General features: G+C 42.2%; 2 protein-coding genes across 2 annotated transcripts in view; both read left to right on the top strand.

Annotated features, from left to right (window-relative positions):
- Window positions 1-6,123, top strand: part of LIPA (lipase A, lysosomal acid, cholesterol esterase) — a 33,622-nt gene extending 27,499 nt beyond the window's left edge. Inside the window, exons 7-10 of the mRNA XM_004680905.2 lie at window positions 605-751; window positions 2,152-2,223; window positions 3,985-4,056; window positions 4,868-6,123. Coding sequence (XP_004680962.1) covers window positions 605-751; window positions 2,152-2,223; window positions 3,985-4,056; window positions 4,868-5,101 — 525 coding nt within the window. The 3' untranslated portion in view covers window positions 5,102-6,123. The remainder of the gene's footprint in view (window positions 1-604; window positions 752-2,151; window positions 2,224-3,984; window positions 4,057-4,867) is intronic.
- A 7,824-nt stretch (window positions 6,124-13,947) lies between these two features.
- CH25H (cholesterol 25-hydroxylase) lies at window positions 13,948-15,372 on the top strand. The gene has a single exon (XM_004680904.2). The coding sequence runs from the start codon at window positions 14,075-14,077 to the stop codon at window positions 14,885-14,887; it is 813 nt and encodes a 270-aa protein (XP_004680961.1). The 5' UTR covers window positions 13,948-14,074; the 3' UTR covers window positions 14,888-15,372.
- Window positions 15,373-19,277: the final 3,905 nt, after the last annotated feature.

Below are 19,277 nucleotides of genomic sequence, written 5' to 3'. Positions count from 1 at the left end.
GGGATGTGGGGGGGCTTATTTCATGTTTTCAGCTTTCTGTTTGCGGTGATAAAAAGTTTCTAGAGATGGATGTGGTGGTGGTTATATTTAGTGCCACTTAACTGAACACTCAAAATAGGTTAAAATGGTAAATTTTGTGTTATCTATGTTCTGCCACAAGAAAGAAAAAGGGCTGAAAAGCCAGCAGGCAGTGACTTGGATTTGGGGTTAGGTGTACCTAGCGTGTCCTCGAGCAGACGCTCTGTGCTCGATCCCACTTCCTGCTCTTTTGGGGGGGCCACTCCAGTCCTCTATTCAGAGGACACTCTTTGTGCATGGCCCAGGGGTGAGTGAGACCTTCCCACTAAAAGTCTGCTCTAAACTCATCTGATTTTCTGCTTCCTCCTTCATTTTGAGACTTTGGGTACACCTGTGTGAAGCGTGCCTTTGTCTCAGCATACTGTGTGGGTCACCTAGTTTAAACATCCGCCAGTTGCCATTTCTCTACTAGGTGGTCTCTGAGGCTCTTGGGATGTGTCTGTACTGTCCCCTGAGGGGGGGTTCGGCAGCCCAGCTCACCTGAATGAACTGCTGACATATTTGTGTGTTTCTTTTCATTTTCTAGGACATGTTCGGGAACAAAGAGTTTTTTCCCCAGACTGAGTTGTTGAAGTGGCTGAGCGTACACTTTTGTACTCATGTCATTCTGAAGGAGCTTTGTGGAAATATATTTTTCCTTGTCAGTGGATTTAATGAAAAGAATTTAAATATGGTATGTATGCTTATAGTAACATGTGCTTTAAGCTTGCAGTGATTTAATTTTGTCTGTGAGTTGAGTTGGAAGATAAAGGAGACCTACAGATGACCTCATCAGTACACTGAGAAACATTTCATTTAAAAGGTGTGGGAATCCACGCCAGCAAGTGCCTGGAGTAGCATCTGTTGTTATTGTCAGGCTGGTTGTTATTCAGACTCCTGGATTGTGCCTGTGTGGAAACTGTTTTATGAGGACATCTGTCACAGTTCAAATCATCATATTTATAAATATCTAGTGACTTTTTTCCTTGAAAAAAAATCCTGTGTAAGTTTGGAGGGACCATTTCTAGTTAGTAAAAAAAAAAAGTTAAATAAACACATATGCATGTATGCATTTAATGATTTATAAAATGTGATCCCGTGGCCAGCAATATGCTGGTGCTCCTAAATTTGAAGTTTATAATCTTGCTTTTGAAAACAGGTTTTGAAATTCTATAATGAAGGTTTCAAGGAATTTTTTTTAAAGATTATTTATGCATACAGAACTGGGGTACGGGCCAGAGGTGTAGGGGCAGTGGGAAGATTCACCAGAGACAGAGCGGGGAGCAGAACAGGCAGACTGACGAAGTACACTGCTGAGGGGAGCAGTGGGCGAATCAGGAGAGGTCCTGCTATGCCATGTGGTCACCTCTGGGGTGGGGATTGAACTCATGCTGGAATGGCTTTAGCTTCTTAGTGCTGTGCTTTAATCCACTCTGCCACCAGGGAGGGCCACCAAGAAATTTTTTTTTTTCAAAGATTTATTTATTTGTACATACAGAACTGGGGTACAGGCCAGAGGCTCAGGAGCGGTGAGAGGCTTCGCCAGAGACAGAGCGGGGAGCAGAACAGGCAGATCGACGAAGTACACTGCTGAGGGGAGCAGTGGGCGAATCAGGAGAGGTCCTGCTATGCCATGTGGTCACCTCTGGGGTGGGGATTGAACTCATGCTGAAATGGCTTTAGCTTCTCAGTGCAGTGCTTTAACCCACTGCGTCACCAGGGAGGGCCCTAAGAAATTTTTTAAAGTGATATTATTTTTTCTTGCTGATATTTTGTTGATAAAAGTGAGGTGTGATGGTTATATGGAATTTTAGAAATTCAGAAAACTATGCAGAAGAAAATAAGAATGACCAGTAGACTTACTCTGTACAAGTTCACAGTTACCACACTGCTCTATTTCCTTCATATGTGTCTATACGTGATTGTACATATATTTATTGGACATACTTGGAGTCAAACATTTTTTTCCTGCTCGTAATCTCATATATTTGAGATTGCATCTCTGGGAATGAGATTGCTTTGAAGTGTAAAATACGTTTATTATCCAAACCTCCCTGATGCTGTTTTCTTTCTTTATTCCAATGCGTTTTGCAGTCCAGAGTGGCCGTGTACACCACACACAGTCCAGCTGGCACATCTGTGCAGAACATGCTACACTGGGTCCAGGTAGGTTCTCAGGTGGGGTCGTGGCAATCTTGTGTGCTTTTGGCAGCTCCTTCTCTGGGCTGTTGCTGGAAGCTGCCACCCTGCCTGTCCAGGACACAGGGGTGTGCGGGAGAGGCGTGCGGGTCTGGGTGCTGGCAGCCGAAGGCTAAAGTTCAGGTGTGACATTTAGAGGTTCCTGGGGAATGATCTTGAGGGTGCCTTTAAAGTCCATTTATTCATAGAACATTCACAAGTTTACCTTTGTTTAAGTGATTGGCATGTCATTTTTTTTTAACATTTATTTATTTATGCATCCAGAACTGGGGTAAAGGCCAGAGGTGTGGGGGCAGTGAGAGGATTCTCCAGAGACAGTGGGGAGCAGAACAGGCTGATGTACTGAAATACACAGTTGAGGGGAGCGGGAGAGGTCTGCTGCACCATGTGGGTCACCTCCCAGGCAGGTGGGGATCAAACTCAGGCTGAAGTGGCTTTAGCTTCTTAGTGCTGTGATTTAACCCGCTGTGCCACCAGCGAGGGTCCAGTATGACATTTTTAACTATTCCACAACCAAATTCTGTACTGGGTTTTAAATTTAGTTTACAAATCTTACTCTCATTATAAACCTTACAAATTTCATTTGCTCAGCCTCTGCTCCCATTGCATGGCTTGTTTGGGCCCAACCACTTGAATTGTGCAGGATTTGACAATTACAGGGGTGCTGGGACCCAAGAAGAAAGGTTTAATCAGTAAAATCACTAACATCTAACATGAGGTAGATAACCATTTAGAGTGAATATATATAGAAAATATGAAGACTATGTCTGATCATATATTCATATATTGAATCATAATATAAATATATAAAAGTTAACATTTATGTTAACCAACATAAGTGTTAATATAAAATTATATAAGTTATTATATAATAATTATATAACTTATATAATATATAACTTATTATATAATAATTATATAACTTATTGATATAAGATTAGTGCATGTATATAGTAACAAATATATTTTTATTTTATATTAATTTTACCATTTATATGTATAGATTATGTGATCTATCATTTATACATACTTATACAGCTATGTATTGATACTTACATATATTATACGCTATATAAATATATATATGTACACACACACACACTCTTATATATATACACATATGCTATTTATGTCTTTCCCAAGTAAGATAACTCTGTGAAAAGATAGGATTCAAATTTCTATAAAGAACCTCAGCAAGTTTACCCAGTGAGTGTAGCCTTTGATTCAGTGTAATGCACAGCATGTTTATGTCATTGATTTCCTGTTATAAAGTGGGAAATTGAGTCATTTAGTAAAGGGGAATAAAATGGTGCCTTTAATTTTTTTATAAAAAGATTTATTTACTTATATGTAGAAGAACTGGATTGTGGGCCAGAAATGCGGGGGGGATGGGGTAACAGGATTCACCTGTGACAGAGTGGGGAGCAGAACAGGGGGCTGACTGAAGTACACTGCTGAGGGAGCAGCGGGCAAGACTAGAGAGGTCTGCCGCACCAGCCATATGAGTCACCTCCCTTGCGGGGATGGTGCTAGTGCTGAGACTTAAACCGGTAGGCCACCAGGGCAGCTCAGATGCTTTTTTATTTTAGAGGACAATTTGGAAATGAAGCATAACTCTGGGTATTGGTGTAAATTGATTTCTAAGGATGTGACTAACCCTAGCAATCTGTGACATTATCTCAGACTTCTGTGTCATACAACTTTTATCCAAATTATTTTCTTTTTTAGATGTATAAACTACACAAATTCCAAGCCTTTGACTGGGGAAGCAGGGCCAAGAACTTTTTTCATTATAACCAGGTAAAGTCTCCAAAATCTTTGAAATTTTAATGTTCCCCTGTAAACACTCATAAAGGAAGCCTGACTTAACTAGGATTCTGGCCTGGTTGAGATGGTGTGGGAAATGCTTGGGAGAGTTGATGAGATATGTTTATTTTCCCTCAGTCTGATCCAGAACAACCCAAACTTTGTGGTTGGTGTTGTAAGCTGGATGTCTCCTGTGTCTTCCTTGACAGCCCAGGAGGCATCATCCACAGTGATCAGAAAGAGACTTGACAATCAGTGGGTCTAGCCTGTTACTTGGTAACTTTGGGGCCTTAGAAGCCTCTTTGTGTATGTCCCATACATTGACTGTTTTTTGGGTATTGAGGGCTCTTAAGTGTGAGGCCTTTGCCTTTGTTATTCTTATGTAATTCTCACAAGAGGTCAGTGACACAGATGTGGTTATTTTGATTTAGGAAGCAGGGCTAGAGAATTTCTACAACTTAACGTTACACCCCAGAGGGGGTAGACAGGAGGCCACTCAGTGCTACTGCTTGGAGTCACTACCTGGGAGACCAACATCTCCTCTCAGGGACTCTACACTTGTTTCCACATCAGGCCCGGGCTGACAGCTCGATAGCTGGTTATTATTCCAGTTAATGTTCTCTCACTGTGCATTAAATTTCCCTTTTGTCCTGGTAATGGAAATTTGGAAAGTAGATTGGGCCATTTTCAAAATTTAGCCTTTTATTTTCAAATCATATGTAATCAATCAGTGTTGAGTGGAAATTGTGCTGATTGTGACTTTAACTGCAACAACAACAAAGCTTCTTATGGGCTTTCATTGTAGAGTTACCCCCCAGCTTACAGTGTGAAAGACATGCTGGTACCCACTGCCGTCTGGAGCGGAGGCCATGACATGCTTGCAGACAAAAAGGACGTCAGCTTGCTCCTGCCCCAGATCACCAACCTGGTGTACAGCAAGTTTATTCCGAAGTGGGAGCACCTCGACTTTATCTGGGGCTTGGATGCCCCTTGGCAGCTATATAGTGAAATTGTGAATCTAATGAGGAAATATCAGTGAAAGCCAGGCTGGAGAAATTTACCACCAAGTCTGGGATCACTGCTTGTTAAAATTTGTTTGCTTTATTTCTTGAAAACACTTGCTTTTCTTGGGCTTTTGTATTTTGATGTCCTAGAAAATTATGACATTGAAAATGTCCAATTCTCTGCAGTTAGGATTAGAAACATAGTAGCCTAGTTCTTGTTTGTTCAGTCCTGGCTGGATTAGAAGGTAGTGTTGTCTCCATCATGGTGTAGTTCCTAAGGCTTTGAAAAACATCACTGATTTGTGAATAGGTCATGAGCACTCTGTTCAGCTTTACACATTGAAGATATTCTAGATTGTTGTTTTAACTTCACATAGGGAATATTGGGCCATGTTCGATTTTTCGAATGTGCTGTCCATTGTTAAGTAGTGTGGTGGTGAATTGAGAGCAGCTCAGGGTCTAACACCAGGTTCTCATCTCTGCCATTGGCCTTGTATTCAGGTATCTAGATGGCATTCTCTCTTGTTCCTAGGCATTAGGCACTGAGTCAGTTTCAGTGACACCACTTGTAAAGATCTCCACACCTGTGGCCTGTATCCCAGGTCTTGTATGTATAAATAAGTAATTTTTTTTTTTAAGATCCCTCAATGAGTTTTATCAAGCTGGAGGGCAATTGCTTTTACTGAATAAATGCTTCAATTGCTAAGACCAATCAAAATAACTTCCTGGCATCTTCAAAACATTAATTTCACTCAGTTAAAAAACAGCTATATCTTAATAACTTGAAGACTGTTACACGGGAACATTTATATTCATGAACTTTAAACTATGCAGCAGGTTGCAAATCCACAGGTTTGAGAAGAAAAATCCTGGGGAGAGACTGTTAACGCTGTTTTTTTTTTTTTTTTGAAATTAATGTCTTCGGCCGACCAGCTGCTTGTAACGTCGTCACAAACCCCCAAGGCTGCCCGTGAGGTCTCGTATCTTAGTTCATTATCTCATGTGCAAAACATAGTGGTGAATGTTTCCAGAATAAAGCTCAGGGATTTGTCTTGTTTATTACTTTTGTATGTGTCCATGTTGTTAATGCTGCTGACTTGGGCCCCATATCCGGATGTTCACTTTCCCCTGCTTTTCTTTCAGCCTGGTTTCCTCAAAGAACTGTCAAATGTACACAATGACAGTTACTCAGTTTTTCTCATACCAGCTGCTTTATCTGATGTAGCCACTACAGCTGCTATGGTCCATACCATTGGTTGATATAAATCTCAACTGATAATGAGTGAACAGAGAAGTACTACTTTAGCATTTAAAATGTCTTAAACTTTTCAGTAAACCTCAATGAGCTTTATAGGCCTGGAAGATCATGCACTTGTCTACTTCTTTATTTAATAGTCATCCTATCTGTCCCTTTTTCAGGGACTTAACACTTCCTTTTCTAATCTGTCTTCCTCCTTCTCCTTGTACATCCCACTGATGCTGACCAGGAACATTTAATCCTCTCCTGTGGGGCGGGAAGTGTGGTCTCAAGGTGCAGAGGCTGGGGGATGACTTGGAAACACTGGCCTTCAAGTTGTCCTGCAGGACCCACTGAGCCAAGCTGAGAAGGGGCAGCAGGGGTTAACTCCTTCTGTGGGTAGTGGCCACTGCAGGCAGGGCCATGGATTCAAGCACTATTCATCCAGCTCCTTCTGGACAGTTGAAGCAACTGCAGTTGGCAGAGAAAAGTCATGTCATAGGACCCCCCCCAAAATACAGACTTAGGGTCCAATGCAGTCTTTCCCACTACTGTGTGAGCTTGAGGGCAGATATTATATATTACTCATCTCTGTATACCTAGAATCCAACACAAAACCTGGAATACAGTGAGCCAGTAATTATATGAGGACTGACTTGTGACAAATCATGAACATCACCATTTAAATAAATGAAATTGGCTGCACAAATAACATCTGGGATGCTGAATGTGCTGAATGGAATCTTTTCACGCACCCATTGAAAAGATAAAACTGTACTAGATGTGGGCCCTCCTTGGTGGTGCAACAGGTTAGGATGCAGCACTGCAAGCCAGCGGCAGCCTCTTCAGTGCAAGTTCCATCCAGTCCCTGAGGTGATCTGCATGGTTGGCAGACCTCTCCTGACCACCTGCTGCTCCCCTCAGTGGTGTACTTTGTCAGTCAGCCTGTTCTGCTCCCCACTCTGTCTCTGGTGAATCCCCTCACTGCCCCTGCACCTCTGGCCTGTACTTCAGTTCTGTATGCACAAATAAATAAATCTTTAGAAAACATTGTACTAGATGCAGAGATTATCTGTCCCTTAAGAGCCTCTGCTTTCCTCACTGGCCTCAGCTCCCCCAAAACCTTTCCTCCTTTGATCAAGGCAAACTGGTTTGGCCAGTCAGGTACAAGATGCTTTGGCAGGGTTAGAAAAATGTTTTTGTTGCTTTCTCTCAGGGGTGGGAGAGAGCTCACCAGAGGAGGGCTTCAGTGCCTGGCAGACTTGGGGCTGTGGCTTTGGTTGCTGCCACAAGGGCTCCTGTAGATACCCTTGAGAACCAGTGGTCAGTAAGTCTCCCCAAGGCCAGGCACAAGAATGAGCAGGGGCTCATTCTGCCTTCCACAGGGTCCACTTTTTTTGGTCATGTTTTCTAATTTTCCTCTTTGCAAACATCTCTCTGGGGATTTTTCTGCAGTATGTGGGTCAAACTCAATGTGGAGTCATTGCGTTGCAGTCCTTGCCACAGTCCATTCACCTCACACGTTTACCTTTGTGTTGAGCTACCGGTCTCCAGATAACTGGGAGCCCCACTCTATCTGGCAGTTCCAGCTACTTCATGTAGTTTTGCTTCTTTATTGCCTGCGAGTACAGAGCAAGGTTGGAACCTCTGCTTTAAGAAACCCTGTGGCAAATTGGTAGGTTTCTGTTATTTTATATATATATATACATATATATATATATATATATGTACACACACACATATACACACACACAAACATATATTTATGGTTTTCTGTACATATATATATACACATATATAATATATATATGTATGTAGACACATAGCTATCCTTTGTTCTTTTCAATGAAATTTTATATTTATAGTCAATGGAGTTATATATATATTTTTCAATGAATTTTATATTTATATATAGTAAACCATATGTATATACAATAAACTAATTGTATATAAATTATATATATATATACTATATTATATGACATATAACTCCATTGAATATTACATTAGTGTAATGTGATACTCCATTGAAAAAACAACATTTATGTATGTTTATGGTGTTTTATAGATACAGATATATCTTATAAATACGTCTATATGTATCTAAAGATATATAGATAGGTGTGTGTGTGTATATATACATATATATATATATACACATATATACATATACGCACACACACACATCTATCTATATATCTACCTACCTACCTATATGATCAGAACACAAAAATCTCCACAGTCTCTACCTAGGGCAAAAAGAAGACTTGACAAATATTCTGCCAACTTGGAACTCTAGAGGTTTGTGCTCAAATTGGGAAGCCCCCAGATGAAGTCGCAATTGAGAATGAAGTCATTCTTTTCTTCACCACAAGAGGGCATTCTTTGCTGCTAAACTCAGGGTTTTTCCTTTCCCTCATTCTCTAGTCCTTTCCTCTGAGAAATGTTGAGAATTTGGTTGCCTTATGAGCTAGTTGGTCAGTTAAGGACTGGGAAAGCCAACCATGTTTACGGTCATTACTATAAAGGATTATGACTGATTCTTGCCTAAAGAATAATATCTTTAAAAAAAATGTTTTCAAAGAATAGCTGAGCCCTAAATGTGACACAAAAATAACAATTTGCCTAATAGGGGAAAGAGTGGTCAGAGCTTTAGACAATGAAGGAGGGAGTGGAAAAGGCTTTACCCTAAAGTCTTACACTTACTAAGACAAAAATTCAGATTTATTGATATTATTACCCAAATAATGAGGACTGTTCTTATTTATAAGTATCAAATGTATATTATGGGGAGATTTTCAAAATATGATCCCAGAAAGACAATATCAGGTGGTAATGATTCTCATTTTTTCAATGATTCATGCAGGAGTGTTTATTGAAAAACTGATATACTGTGTTGGGTGCAGTGTTCAAATTCAAATCCAAGCTAAATAAACTTTCTTTACCAACTTGTTTGGAGAAAATGTTTGCATTTAACATTGTGCCTCCTCATGAGACTTTGATCTTTGCAACAACTCTCTGACCAGCACTTTCTCTGCTTTATAGGCCATGATAAGCATTTTAATAAGGATGATTTTTATATGCTTTTAAGAGGTGGTTGAGCATTTTACATATTTTAAGAGGTGGTTGAGCATTCCAACAATAGTAGTTAAAGAACTCACAGTTTGTGGTTAAATGGAAGGCCCATTTGGATCAGAAATATAAAGAGAATGTATTTAAAACCAAATGTACCTTAGGGTGTCAAATAGGGTATCAGGTGTCGTTAGAGGGGGGACAAACATGTTAATTCCTTAGGAGTACCCCTATCATTTTTACGGAATGAATAATGTTTTCTGCCTCTTTTGTAAACTGACCAATAAATGCAAGCTTGAAAGTCCATTCCAGTAGTGAACTCTTCTGCAGAGGTCCCCGACTGCAAACTGACATTGTTTGTGTGGCTGTATCTTTCTATTTGACCCTAGCTGTCTGAATTTTTCTGACATTGAGTCTTCATCTTTCTTTTTTTTAAGATTTATTTATTTATGCATACAGGACTTGGGTACAGGCCAGAGGTGCAGGGGCAGTGAGAGGATTCACCAGAGGCAGAGTGGGGAGCAGAACAGGCAGATTGACAAAGAACACTGCTGAGGGGAGCAGCGGGTGGGTTATCTCCCTGGCCTGGGATGGAACTCATGCTAAAATAGTTGCAACTAGTTTCACAGTACTGTGCTTTAACCTGTTGTGCCACCAGCGAGGGCCCCTGAGTCTTCATCTTTGTAATGAGGGATTCAATTTTATCTACTCTACCCCCATTAGTCTTACACATTACAGCTTTAAGATGTTACAACACTTCTCATTTTTGAGATCCAGGAATAATCATTTCAGTCATCTGCCAAGATAGTTTCCTTTAATTTTGGAAAGGAAGAAGAAATCATAAAGGTCACAGAAATTAGGTCATTGGTAATGGACTTGCTAAGTACATGTTTTATTTGTAGAACAGAGTGGTACCAATATCTAGTCTTTCAGTAAGGTGATACCAATTAAACTTTGAGATTGTGTTTAAAATGCATAGATGCTATTGTTCTACCTTCAGAAAAGGGAGTTGATCCATGTGATCTCTACAGAAGAAAGGATTTCTCGTTCCAAACTCCATATCAAAATAAAAAACCACACACAGGAAGTGGTGATCAAGTGGAGAAGCACAAGAAATAGTTTGGCCAAATCGGTAAATACCCCTTCTGTGGTAAGTTGTTCCAGGAGAAAAATAGACTTAAATTTCATCAATCAGAGCTCTACAAAACAAAAATGATTCTACAGTTTAGCCTTGATTTAGAGCCAGTATCTTTTAAAATGAGCATTGCATTACAAATATCTTGAAGTCTCATTATGACAAGGCATAGTGCTTTACTCTGTGGATATAAAAATATATAAAAATACTTGATTCAGGCCTTCCCTGGTGGTGCAGCGGGTTAGGACGCAGGACTGCAAGTGAGCCTTAGCTACTTCAGTGTGATTTCAATTCCTGACCCCAGAGGTGACCACATGGAGCAGCAGACCTCTCTTGACCTGCCCGCTGCTCCCCTCAGCAGTGTACTTTGTCAGTCTACCTTTTCTGCTCCCCGTTCTCTCTCTGGTGAATCTCTCACTGCCTCTGCACCTTTGGCCTATAACCTAGTTCTGTATGCATAAATAAATAAATCTTTTAAAAGATACTCAGTTAACTTAGCAATCCATTAAATAAATTTCATGGAAATGAAAAATGTTTAAAGGTACATGTTTGCCAATTCAAGAAAAGACACCACTTTAGTAAAAACTGAACAAGTTTCCATTTTATTTTGGTTTACTGAGGGATGCTGTTTTGGATCACACAACACATTAAATCTCTTTTGCCAGTATCCCCCCATGTCAGAGTGGACAACTGTGAGATTTTTAACTAACCAATTTCCTGTGATGGTTGCATTTGTAGAAACTTCTATATGGGTGGTGATATAGGTTGGCAAGGAGGAAAGTGATAACTGTTCTTTGTAGTGCTGAGAGTCATGGGGAAAGCCTGAACCAAGCTATGACTTCCAGCTCTGGCTGCAAAGTCATTGTCCCACAGAGACTATTCTAACAGACTTAGTGATGGATGGAAGAACCAAAGAAACAAAAGAATGGGTTTGTTGGGGGCTGGTTGGGGGCTCAGAAGTCCTGTTAAAGTCCTGACAGTTATGTATAAATCAAGCAACTCTGCCAGTGCCACCCACTTAAAACAGTGAGATCATCCAGGTTATTCAAGCATGATGAAACCCTAAGAACAGGACAGGATGTGCTAGAAGTAATCTGAAGGTTGACAGAATTCTGTCGACAGAAAATCTGATTGATATTTAATCTGAGAAGCTGAGGTTGATGGTCTCTTTGGAGCACAGAGGTGGCCAGAACAAAGGAGAGAAAGCTCCTTCCTCTTCTCTCTGAGGTGCTCCTTAAGCAGGACAATGGAACAGGGAACAGGAAAGCCCTGGGAAAGAAGAAAGTTCCTGGGGTCCTTAACAGTGCACTGAGGAAGGGGAAGATTGAAGAAGAGCCTAGAAAGAGAAGAAACCAAGAGAGAGGTCAAGGACTACATTGTACATTTCTATGATATCATAGAGATATCCACGCAACACTAGAAAACACACCCTCTTTCCCTTTTTGCTTTGGTTATTGAGAAGCTCATAGCTGCTTCTGAACCTTTATCTCATCAAGATACAAACAGAATATCATAATATTCCTATGGCACAGTGAACTTTGCAAAAACAAATCATGGTAGGACCCTCCTGGGGTTCCAAACAATAGGCATCTAAGTGTATTCCATTAGAGGGGTTCAGATGTACACACCAACTGGGAGCTCTGAATAATAAACTGGCTCTCTATGGGTGCATGTGTGAGAGAGAGATACAGTCTATGTCCCATATATGTCTTCTCCATTCTATATTACCATATCATTATTATATGAATTGACTTATACATTATATACATATTATTTAGGATCTGTACATAGCCTCATAGAGGATGGTATAAGGGACACAGGAGTTATTGTATTTCTTGATCTACATGTTGGTATCATTTTGTTACATTTATTTTTCCCTCATAATAGATGACATATCTTTTTTCTTTGCATAATTTTACTTGACTTACATCATAAACTTCAATTATACTTTTGGTAAAAGGTAGATTGCAGACTTACTGTTTTCTCTAGTCTGTTTTCTGTGTCCCAGGCACTTTATACTTCTATAAAATCACAATCACGATCAGAGTAATACCTGCTTCTTGGCAGGTTGGGGAGCCCAGGGCTTCCAAGGATTGAATAAAAGCACTTTAAGTAACACGTTCAGTAATGCCTGGCACTTAGTTAGAGATTAGGTGATGTTATCATTATTGTTTTGTTATTATGGGATGACCACTGTTATTTCCTTTTGGGAGGGATAAAACGCTACAAAACCTAGAAGAGTGAAGCGCTGACCCCCAACTTCACAGACATAAGAGGAGACAAAAGTAGGACTGGGAGTGGTCCCTGGATTTCAAGCTTTTATCCCAACTTCTACCCATCAGTCGTCCCTTGCGTCCCGCGCCTCCAACCAGCTGGCTGGTTTTTATCTTGATCATGGCTTCTCTCCAGAGCTGTCGTCCAGATCAGAGTTCAGTTCCCAGCCAGAAACCCCAGTCTGGCCGCGAGAAACAGAGTAGGGGCCAGTGGCACAGTGGATTCTCGGGGCTAGTGATGTGTTACTGGCGCAGATTAAGATGGAAGAGGGTAAGTGGGCGCCGCGAAGCCAGCGGGGGAGTGCGTCTGCCGGTCTCACCATTCACTGAGGAGACCCGGGACGCACAACTTCGCTCGAGAAACAACGTGGGCGGATTACTCATTTCATCGTGTCCATAAGTAATGGAGATTGGTAGATTTTTAGCTAGATATGGGCAGGCACTGGGTATTAAATCCAGCACTTAGAAAACTTTTTTTTTTTCCCCCAACGCGAAGCCTAGCAATCGCGCGCCCCTACATTCTAGCCTCCTGGGTCTAGGCGGCGGGAATTCTCCGCCTGGGTTTGGGGCTCCAGCGCGCGAGTCTGCGTGCGGTGCGTCCTGGGGCCGTCGCTGTCCGGTGAGGACAGCTCCTTGCGAGACACGGAACGGCTGGCGTTCCCGTCCGACTTTCTCCGCCGATGACATCCGCTTGGGTCCCCTCTGCTAAGGGTTACTTTGCAACTCGTTGGTTACATTGATAGAAGCGCGCGCCGACAGAAAAGATGCGAAATACAGACGTGGGTTTTTGTTTTTGTTTAAGTTTTTGCTCTAAAAATTTTTTTAAGGCGGTTAAGCTTGCGTCCTTATGAAAACAGAAACACAATTCTAGGTACGCATTAAAAGACACAGGCAATTCTGTATTGATTACAAAGAAACTTTTTCTCATAGTGATGGAAATAGCCCCTTGTGTGGCGGTGATGACGACCGAGCTGTCAGAATTCAGAAACCACACTGCAGATTTGTTCATTGTGTCGCGTGTAAGTTGTATGTCAACTAAAAATCAGAACATAATCTTTCTATAGGCACATGACAAGTAATTAAGTGTCTTTGCACATTGCATATGTAAAGCCGATGAAATGCAGCTGTAGAGGTATGGAGCGACTAAGCGCAACTCTGGATTTATTTGTTCAGGCAGTTTGTGGAGTCAGAGAAAGCTGAGGGGAGGCGCTGACATCACTGGGGCGGGGCTGCAACACCAAATTAAAGTCCGCGCGGCTCAGGCGGCAGCAGCTGCCGGCACTGCCTAACCATGGGAGGCCACAACCACACTGAACTCCAGGTCGTCTGCAGCTCCGGGCAGCTGTTCCTGCAGCCCCTCTGGGACCGCCTGAGGACCCGGGAGGCCCTCACGCAGTCGCCCTTCTTCCCGATTATCTTCGCCATCACCACCTACGTGGGCTTCTGCCTGCCCTTTGTGGTGCTGGACATCCTCTGCCCTTGGGTGCCCACGCTCCGACGCTACAAGATCCACCCGGACTTCTCGCCCACCGCGCAGCAGCTGTTGCTCTGCTTGGGGCAGACACTCTACCAGCACGTGGTGTTCGTGTTCCCTTTCACAATGGTGCACTGGGCTTGCCGCCCGCCTGTCCTGCCCAGCCAAGCCCCGGAGCTGCTCCAGCTGGTGCGCGATGTCGCATTCTGCTTGCTGCTTTTCGACGCCGAGTTCTTTGTTTGGCACGTGCTGCACCACAAGGTCCCGTGGCTGTATCGCACCTTCCACAAGATCCACCACCAGAACGCGTCTTCCTTTGCGCTGGCCACCCAGTATGTGAGCTTCTGGGAGCTGTTTTCCTTGGGCTTCTTTGACCTGGTGAATGTCACTCTGCTTGAGTGCCACCCGCTCACCGTCCTGGTCTTCCACGTGGTCAACATCTGGCTGTCGGTGGAGGACCACTCGGGCTATGACTTCCCCTGGTCTACACACAGGCTGGTTCCTTTCGGCTGGTACGGGGGCGTGGTTCACCACGACCTGCATCACTCTCGATTTAACTGCAACTTTGCACCTTACTTCACACACTGGGACAAAGTACTAGGAACTCTGCAGTCTGCTCAAGCCAAGTGACTGTGTCCCTTCCACGTGGGGGGGAGTGACTGCTGAGGGTGTCCTCAGTGCCAGGACTGCTGTGCCTTCCACACTTGAGTCAGGAGAAACACACCTGAGCTTTTTTTTTTTTTTTGTAAGTAACTTATTACTTGATATAAATTTGTATACAAAGTATGATGTATTTTTGCAATCTAATAACTTATATTTTTGTGTATCAATTGCTGTATCCTTGGTGTTGAATTCTAGCTCACTTCAATCACTTTGATTCTTAGACATAAGTTAGACATTCATCACTGGCATATTTAAATTATCTTGGAAAAGGTCCTTGTTGAACAAGGAATTCCCGATGTTTAAAAGTGTCCTAAAACTAAAGAATGTATTTTTTTTTTTTATGGAGAATGTGATCTATAAGAATGGAGCATGAACCTGCTGGACAGTAACCAAGATTATTGTGTGTGTGTGTGTGTGTGTGTGTGTGTTTGGAACTGTCTATTTATATTGAAAGAAATGATACTTATGCTTAAAAAGAAAAAATAAAACCAAGGCACAAAACAAGTACTGCCTCCTGTTTCATTGACATTTTAATGGATCCAAACTAATGTGGGGCAGGGAGGAAGAGATGGTGGGAGTTCTTCAGCTGACCCTGTCATGGAAAGAGGAAAGAGAGGAATCTAGTTCTCTGTGCCAGGGAATGGAGGTGTGTGTGTGTGTGTGTGGGGGGGGATGTAAGAGAGACAGTAGGAGAAAGGATCTGTTGGTTTTGGTCCAGAGAGCTCAGAGAGGAAAAGCTCTGTTGTTCTGAATGCCTTTTAGCTGATTTCTGCTTTAGTAAACTGAGAGAATAACATCATCCAGATCATTCGGGCAACCATTTCATTATTTGGGGTTGGGAGGATGGTGGTTTTGGGGTTGCTCTGCAAAACTGGTCAGTCAAGTGTATGCATCAGAGGGGCTAATAGGTACAGAAATGGATTTCAGAATCCATTGCTCAGGCAAAGCCCTTTTTCATGAAGCACCTAGTATGGTGAATACCATCCTCGCTGCCTCTGCAAGTGGAGATTTTTGAATATTCACTTAATCATGACATATATGCCAAAGGCATACTCCTTTCTCAATGAAAGAAAAAGGAAAACTTAACCCTAGACCCCTTCCTAGTCCTCACCTCTAAAAGGAGATTGTGACTCAGATATCCTAGAAATTGTTTTACTAATAAATGTCCCTACACTGACCACTCACCTGCTACCTGCTTTCATCTCAAACAACTGCTGCTACATTGTTTTAAATTTTGTCTGGGGAACATAGATAGATCTGGTAAAGCTAAACTATTAAGACAATTTGGACAGAAAAATAGAAGGCAAGGCAGTTTCTTTTTCACATGCCATTCTAGCCACTATCTTGTTTCAAGGTGAAAATCCACGTGACTACCAAATGAAGTTCTGGAGAAATATAGTCAGACCCTCTAATTACCTGTCAAAATGCAGTTGAAATGCCTGCCCCAGGGATGATTTTCTCATGCTCTGTCCCCATGTGTGTGGGCTCTGGTGTCTTCACTGAGGACATCTGCTCCTCTGCCTGTCGTGTTGGGACTTAAATATTACTTTAATGTAGAAATCTACCTCAACAGGTCACGAGAAGAGTGGGACAGTAGCTGCACTGGAGTTGCTGCTCACTAGCAGCGTGAACACAGGCTGTGTGGGGAAAGGAGGGATGAGCAGGCAGATGTGGAGTATTTGGTGTAATTATGACTTTTCTTTCAAGAAACTCCATATACCCCAAAGCTGCCCTGTAATAGGAGGATAACTTGTCACAGGTCATCTCAGATCATTTTAGAGTGTCAAGTTGCCTTTTGGGGTAATTTTGCTTTAGGGGTAAATCATACAGAGGGGCGTTATTTGGATTAGAAACACGCTCAGAATCAGTGTTATTTTTTTCCCTGGGAATCATCTCTATTTTCATTTTTTAATAACTTACTTATTTTTAAATTTACGTCTTTTACGTCATTGTATAATCCCTGTTAAATTCCCACCATCAGTTCACCCATGAATCATCTCCATAGTTCCCTGTGTTCTTCTCTACCCAGGTTTGATCCCCTTTCCTCTCCCTTATTTTGGTTGCCTGCTAGTGTTGTTGTATTATTATTGTTACTTTTTCATGATCCCTTCTTTGGTTCATCTATATTCCTCCTATAAATGAAACCACTTGATATTTTTCTTTTTCCTTCTGATTTATTTCATTGAACATGATCTCTTGTAGCTCCATCCATGTTGCTGCAAGTGGCATGAGTTTATCTTTTTTTTGATTGCTGAAAAGTATTCCATTGTGTGTATACCACATCTTCTTGATCCAGTCATCTATTTTTGGACATTTGAGTTGTCTCTATTTCTTTTTTTTTTTTTTAAAGATTTATTTATTTGTGCATACAGAACTGGGGTACAGGCCAGAGGCTCAGGGGCGGCGAGAGGCTTCACTAGAGACAGAGTGGGGACCAGAACAGGTGGAACGACGAAGTACACTGCTGGGGGAGCAGCGGGCGGGTCAGGAGAGGTCTGCTACGCCATGTGGTCACCTCCAGGGCAGGTGGGAATCGAACTCATGCTGAAACGGCTTTAGATTCTCAGTGCTGTGCTTTAACCCGCTGCGCCACCAAGAAGGGCCCCTGTCTCTATTTCTTAACCATTTTGAATAGTGCTGCAATATGTGCTCTTCTCACTGTTGTAAGGTAGTATCTCATTGTAGTTTTGATTTGTATTTCCTTGATTATAAGTGATGTTGAACATTTTTTCATATACTGTAGCCATTTGCATTTCTTCTCAGAATCAGTGTTTTAATAGCTTGAGAGGTGTAAGTGGGGGAGAGGAGAGGATAGAAATTTTTCAGATAGTCTGAGAGACTAGTAAACCCCCCAAATTGTCATGAAATAGTTGATATTTGGGCCCTCCTGGTAGTGCAGGGGTTAAGCACGGCACTGTGAGGCTATTGGCAGCCACTGCAGCATGAGTTCAACCTCTGGCCAGGGAGGTGACCCATATGGCATGGCAGACCTCTCCTGTCCCACCTGCTGCTCCCCTCAGCATTGTGATTTGGTAGATCTGCCTGTTTTGCTCCTTACTCTGTCTCTGATGAATCCTCTCACCACCCCCACCCTGTACCTTTGGTGTGTACCCCAGTTCTTGTATGCATTAGTAAATAAATCTTTAGAAAAAAGAAATAGATAACATTTGCCTACACACACACATTATTGCACTTACAACAACACTAAGGGATGCAGGATAATTCTCATCAGTGCTGTTATTTTAAATGTTTGTTACCATCATCAGACTACTGTAATGGACAACTGGCATTCCTGCACAGGCTAAGTGACTTCTCCAGAATATAAAATACTGGAAGTCGGAGTACACTGTAGCTCTCCTCCCATGATGCTTATGGTAATTTTCATAACTGCCAGAGAGATTCAAGCCTTGCAAATCACAAATGTTCTCTTTTTGCTCTTCCTCTTCAAACACTGCTCCTCGACATGGTATGCACCTGCCCACTGCTTTGGCCTGGACTGCTCTAGATTTTAACTCTGCCTGGGGAAGAAGAGCTAAGCCAGTGGGTACAGGACATGAGAAAGTCTGAGACAGGTCAAGAGCTCTGTTTTGGGTAGTATCATTACATGTCAGCTAAGAGCACTCACACTGCAGCCAGTGACTAGTTGTGAGGATGGGAGGAGGGTCAAGGAATATGCACTTTGGGACTTACCAGCTGAGTGGCTCTGGACAAGTTGATGAACCTCTGTGCCTTGGCTTCCTCATTCCTATAAAACAGCGGCGATCACAGAACTTACTTAGGCCAGTTACAGTGAGAGCTTCAGAGTCTGTACTTGAAGCACTGAGTTGCAGGTCAAGGCTGTGTTTCCCGTGATAGATGTGTCACAGCCTGGAGTAACTTTTCTTTGTTGGCATACATGTTGGCGCTCTCCTGTTTAAAAGAGAAACAAGTAAGTAGATTTTGGATTCTTGCTTCATCAAAGCTAATTTTCTCTCAAGGTCCAAGATTCGGAAAGAGACAGAAGTCGGTGTTTTTCTGATTTTACTTCCTCTGAATCATGCTACCCCCACTGTTTCCAGAAACTTTCACTCCTTGTTTATGGCCCTCTTTCTAATTAGAAAATCCATTAATTTCCAGGCCCCTCTGTTTTTCTCTCTCCTTACCCCCCCCCCTGCTTCCCATTCTATTCATTTTTGCTAACCAGTCTCATTTTCTTAGAATATGGATCTTGCTTAGTTTAGTGGGAAAGTTAGTCTGGGAAAGAATGCATTTTACCTAGTAGAGTTGGTACTAGAAAGATGGGTCACACAAACCTAGGGACCATGCAGGATTTCTATGCATTTACCAGGCAGGGAGTAGGGCATATAGGCCGAAGAGA

The sequence above is a fragment of the Condylura cristata genome, unplaced genomic scaffold (genome assembly GCF_000260355.1).
Source record: "Condylura cristata isolate star-nosed mole 26May11 unplaced genomic scaffold, ConCri1.0 scaffold00011, whole genome shotgun sequence".
Taxonomy (NCBI): domain Eukaryota; kingdom Metazoa; phylum Chordata; class Mammalia; order Eulipotyphla; family Talpidae; genus Condylura; species Condylura cristata.
Note: the sequence above shows the minus strand (reverse complement) of the source record. Positions and strands in the feature narration are given on the sequence as shown.

Coding starts and splice junctions, on each gene's coding strand:
- CH25H (XM_004680904.2), top strand. CDS start 14,075: ATGGGAGGCCACAACCACACTGAACTCCAGGTCGTCTGCAGCTCCGGG.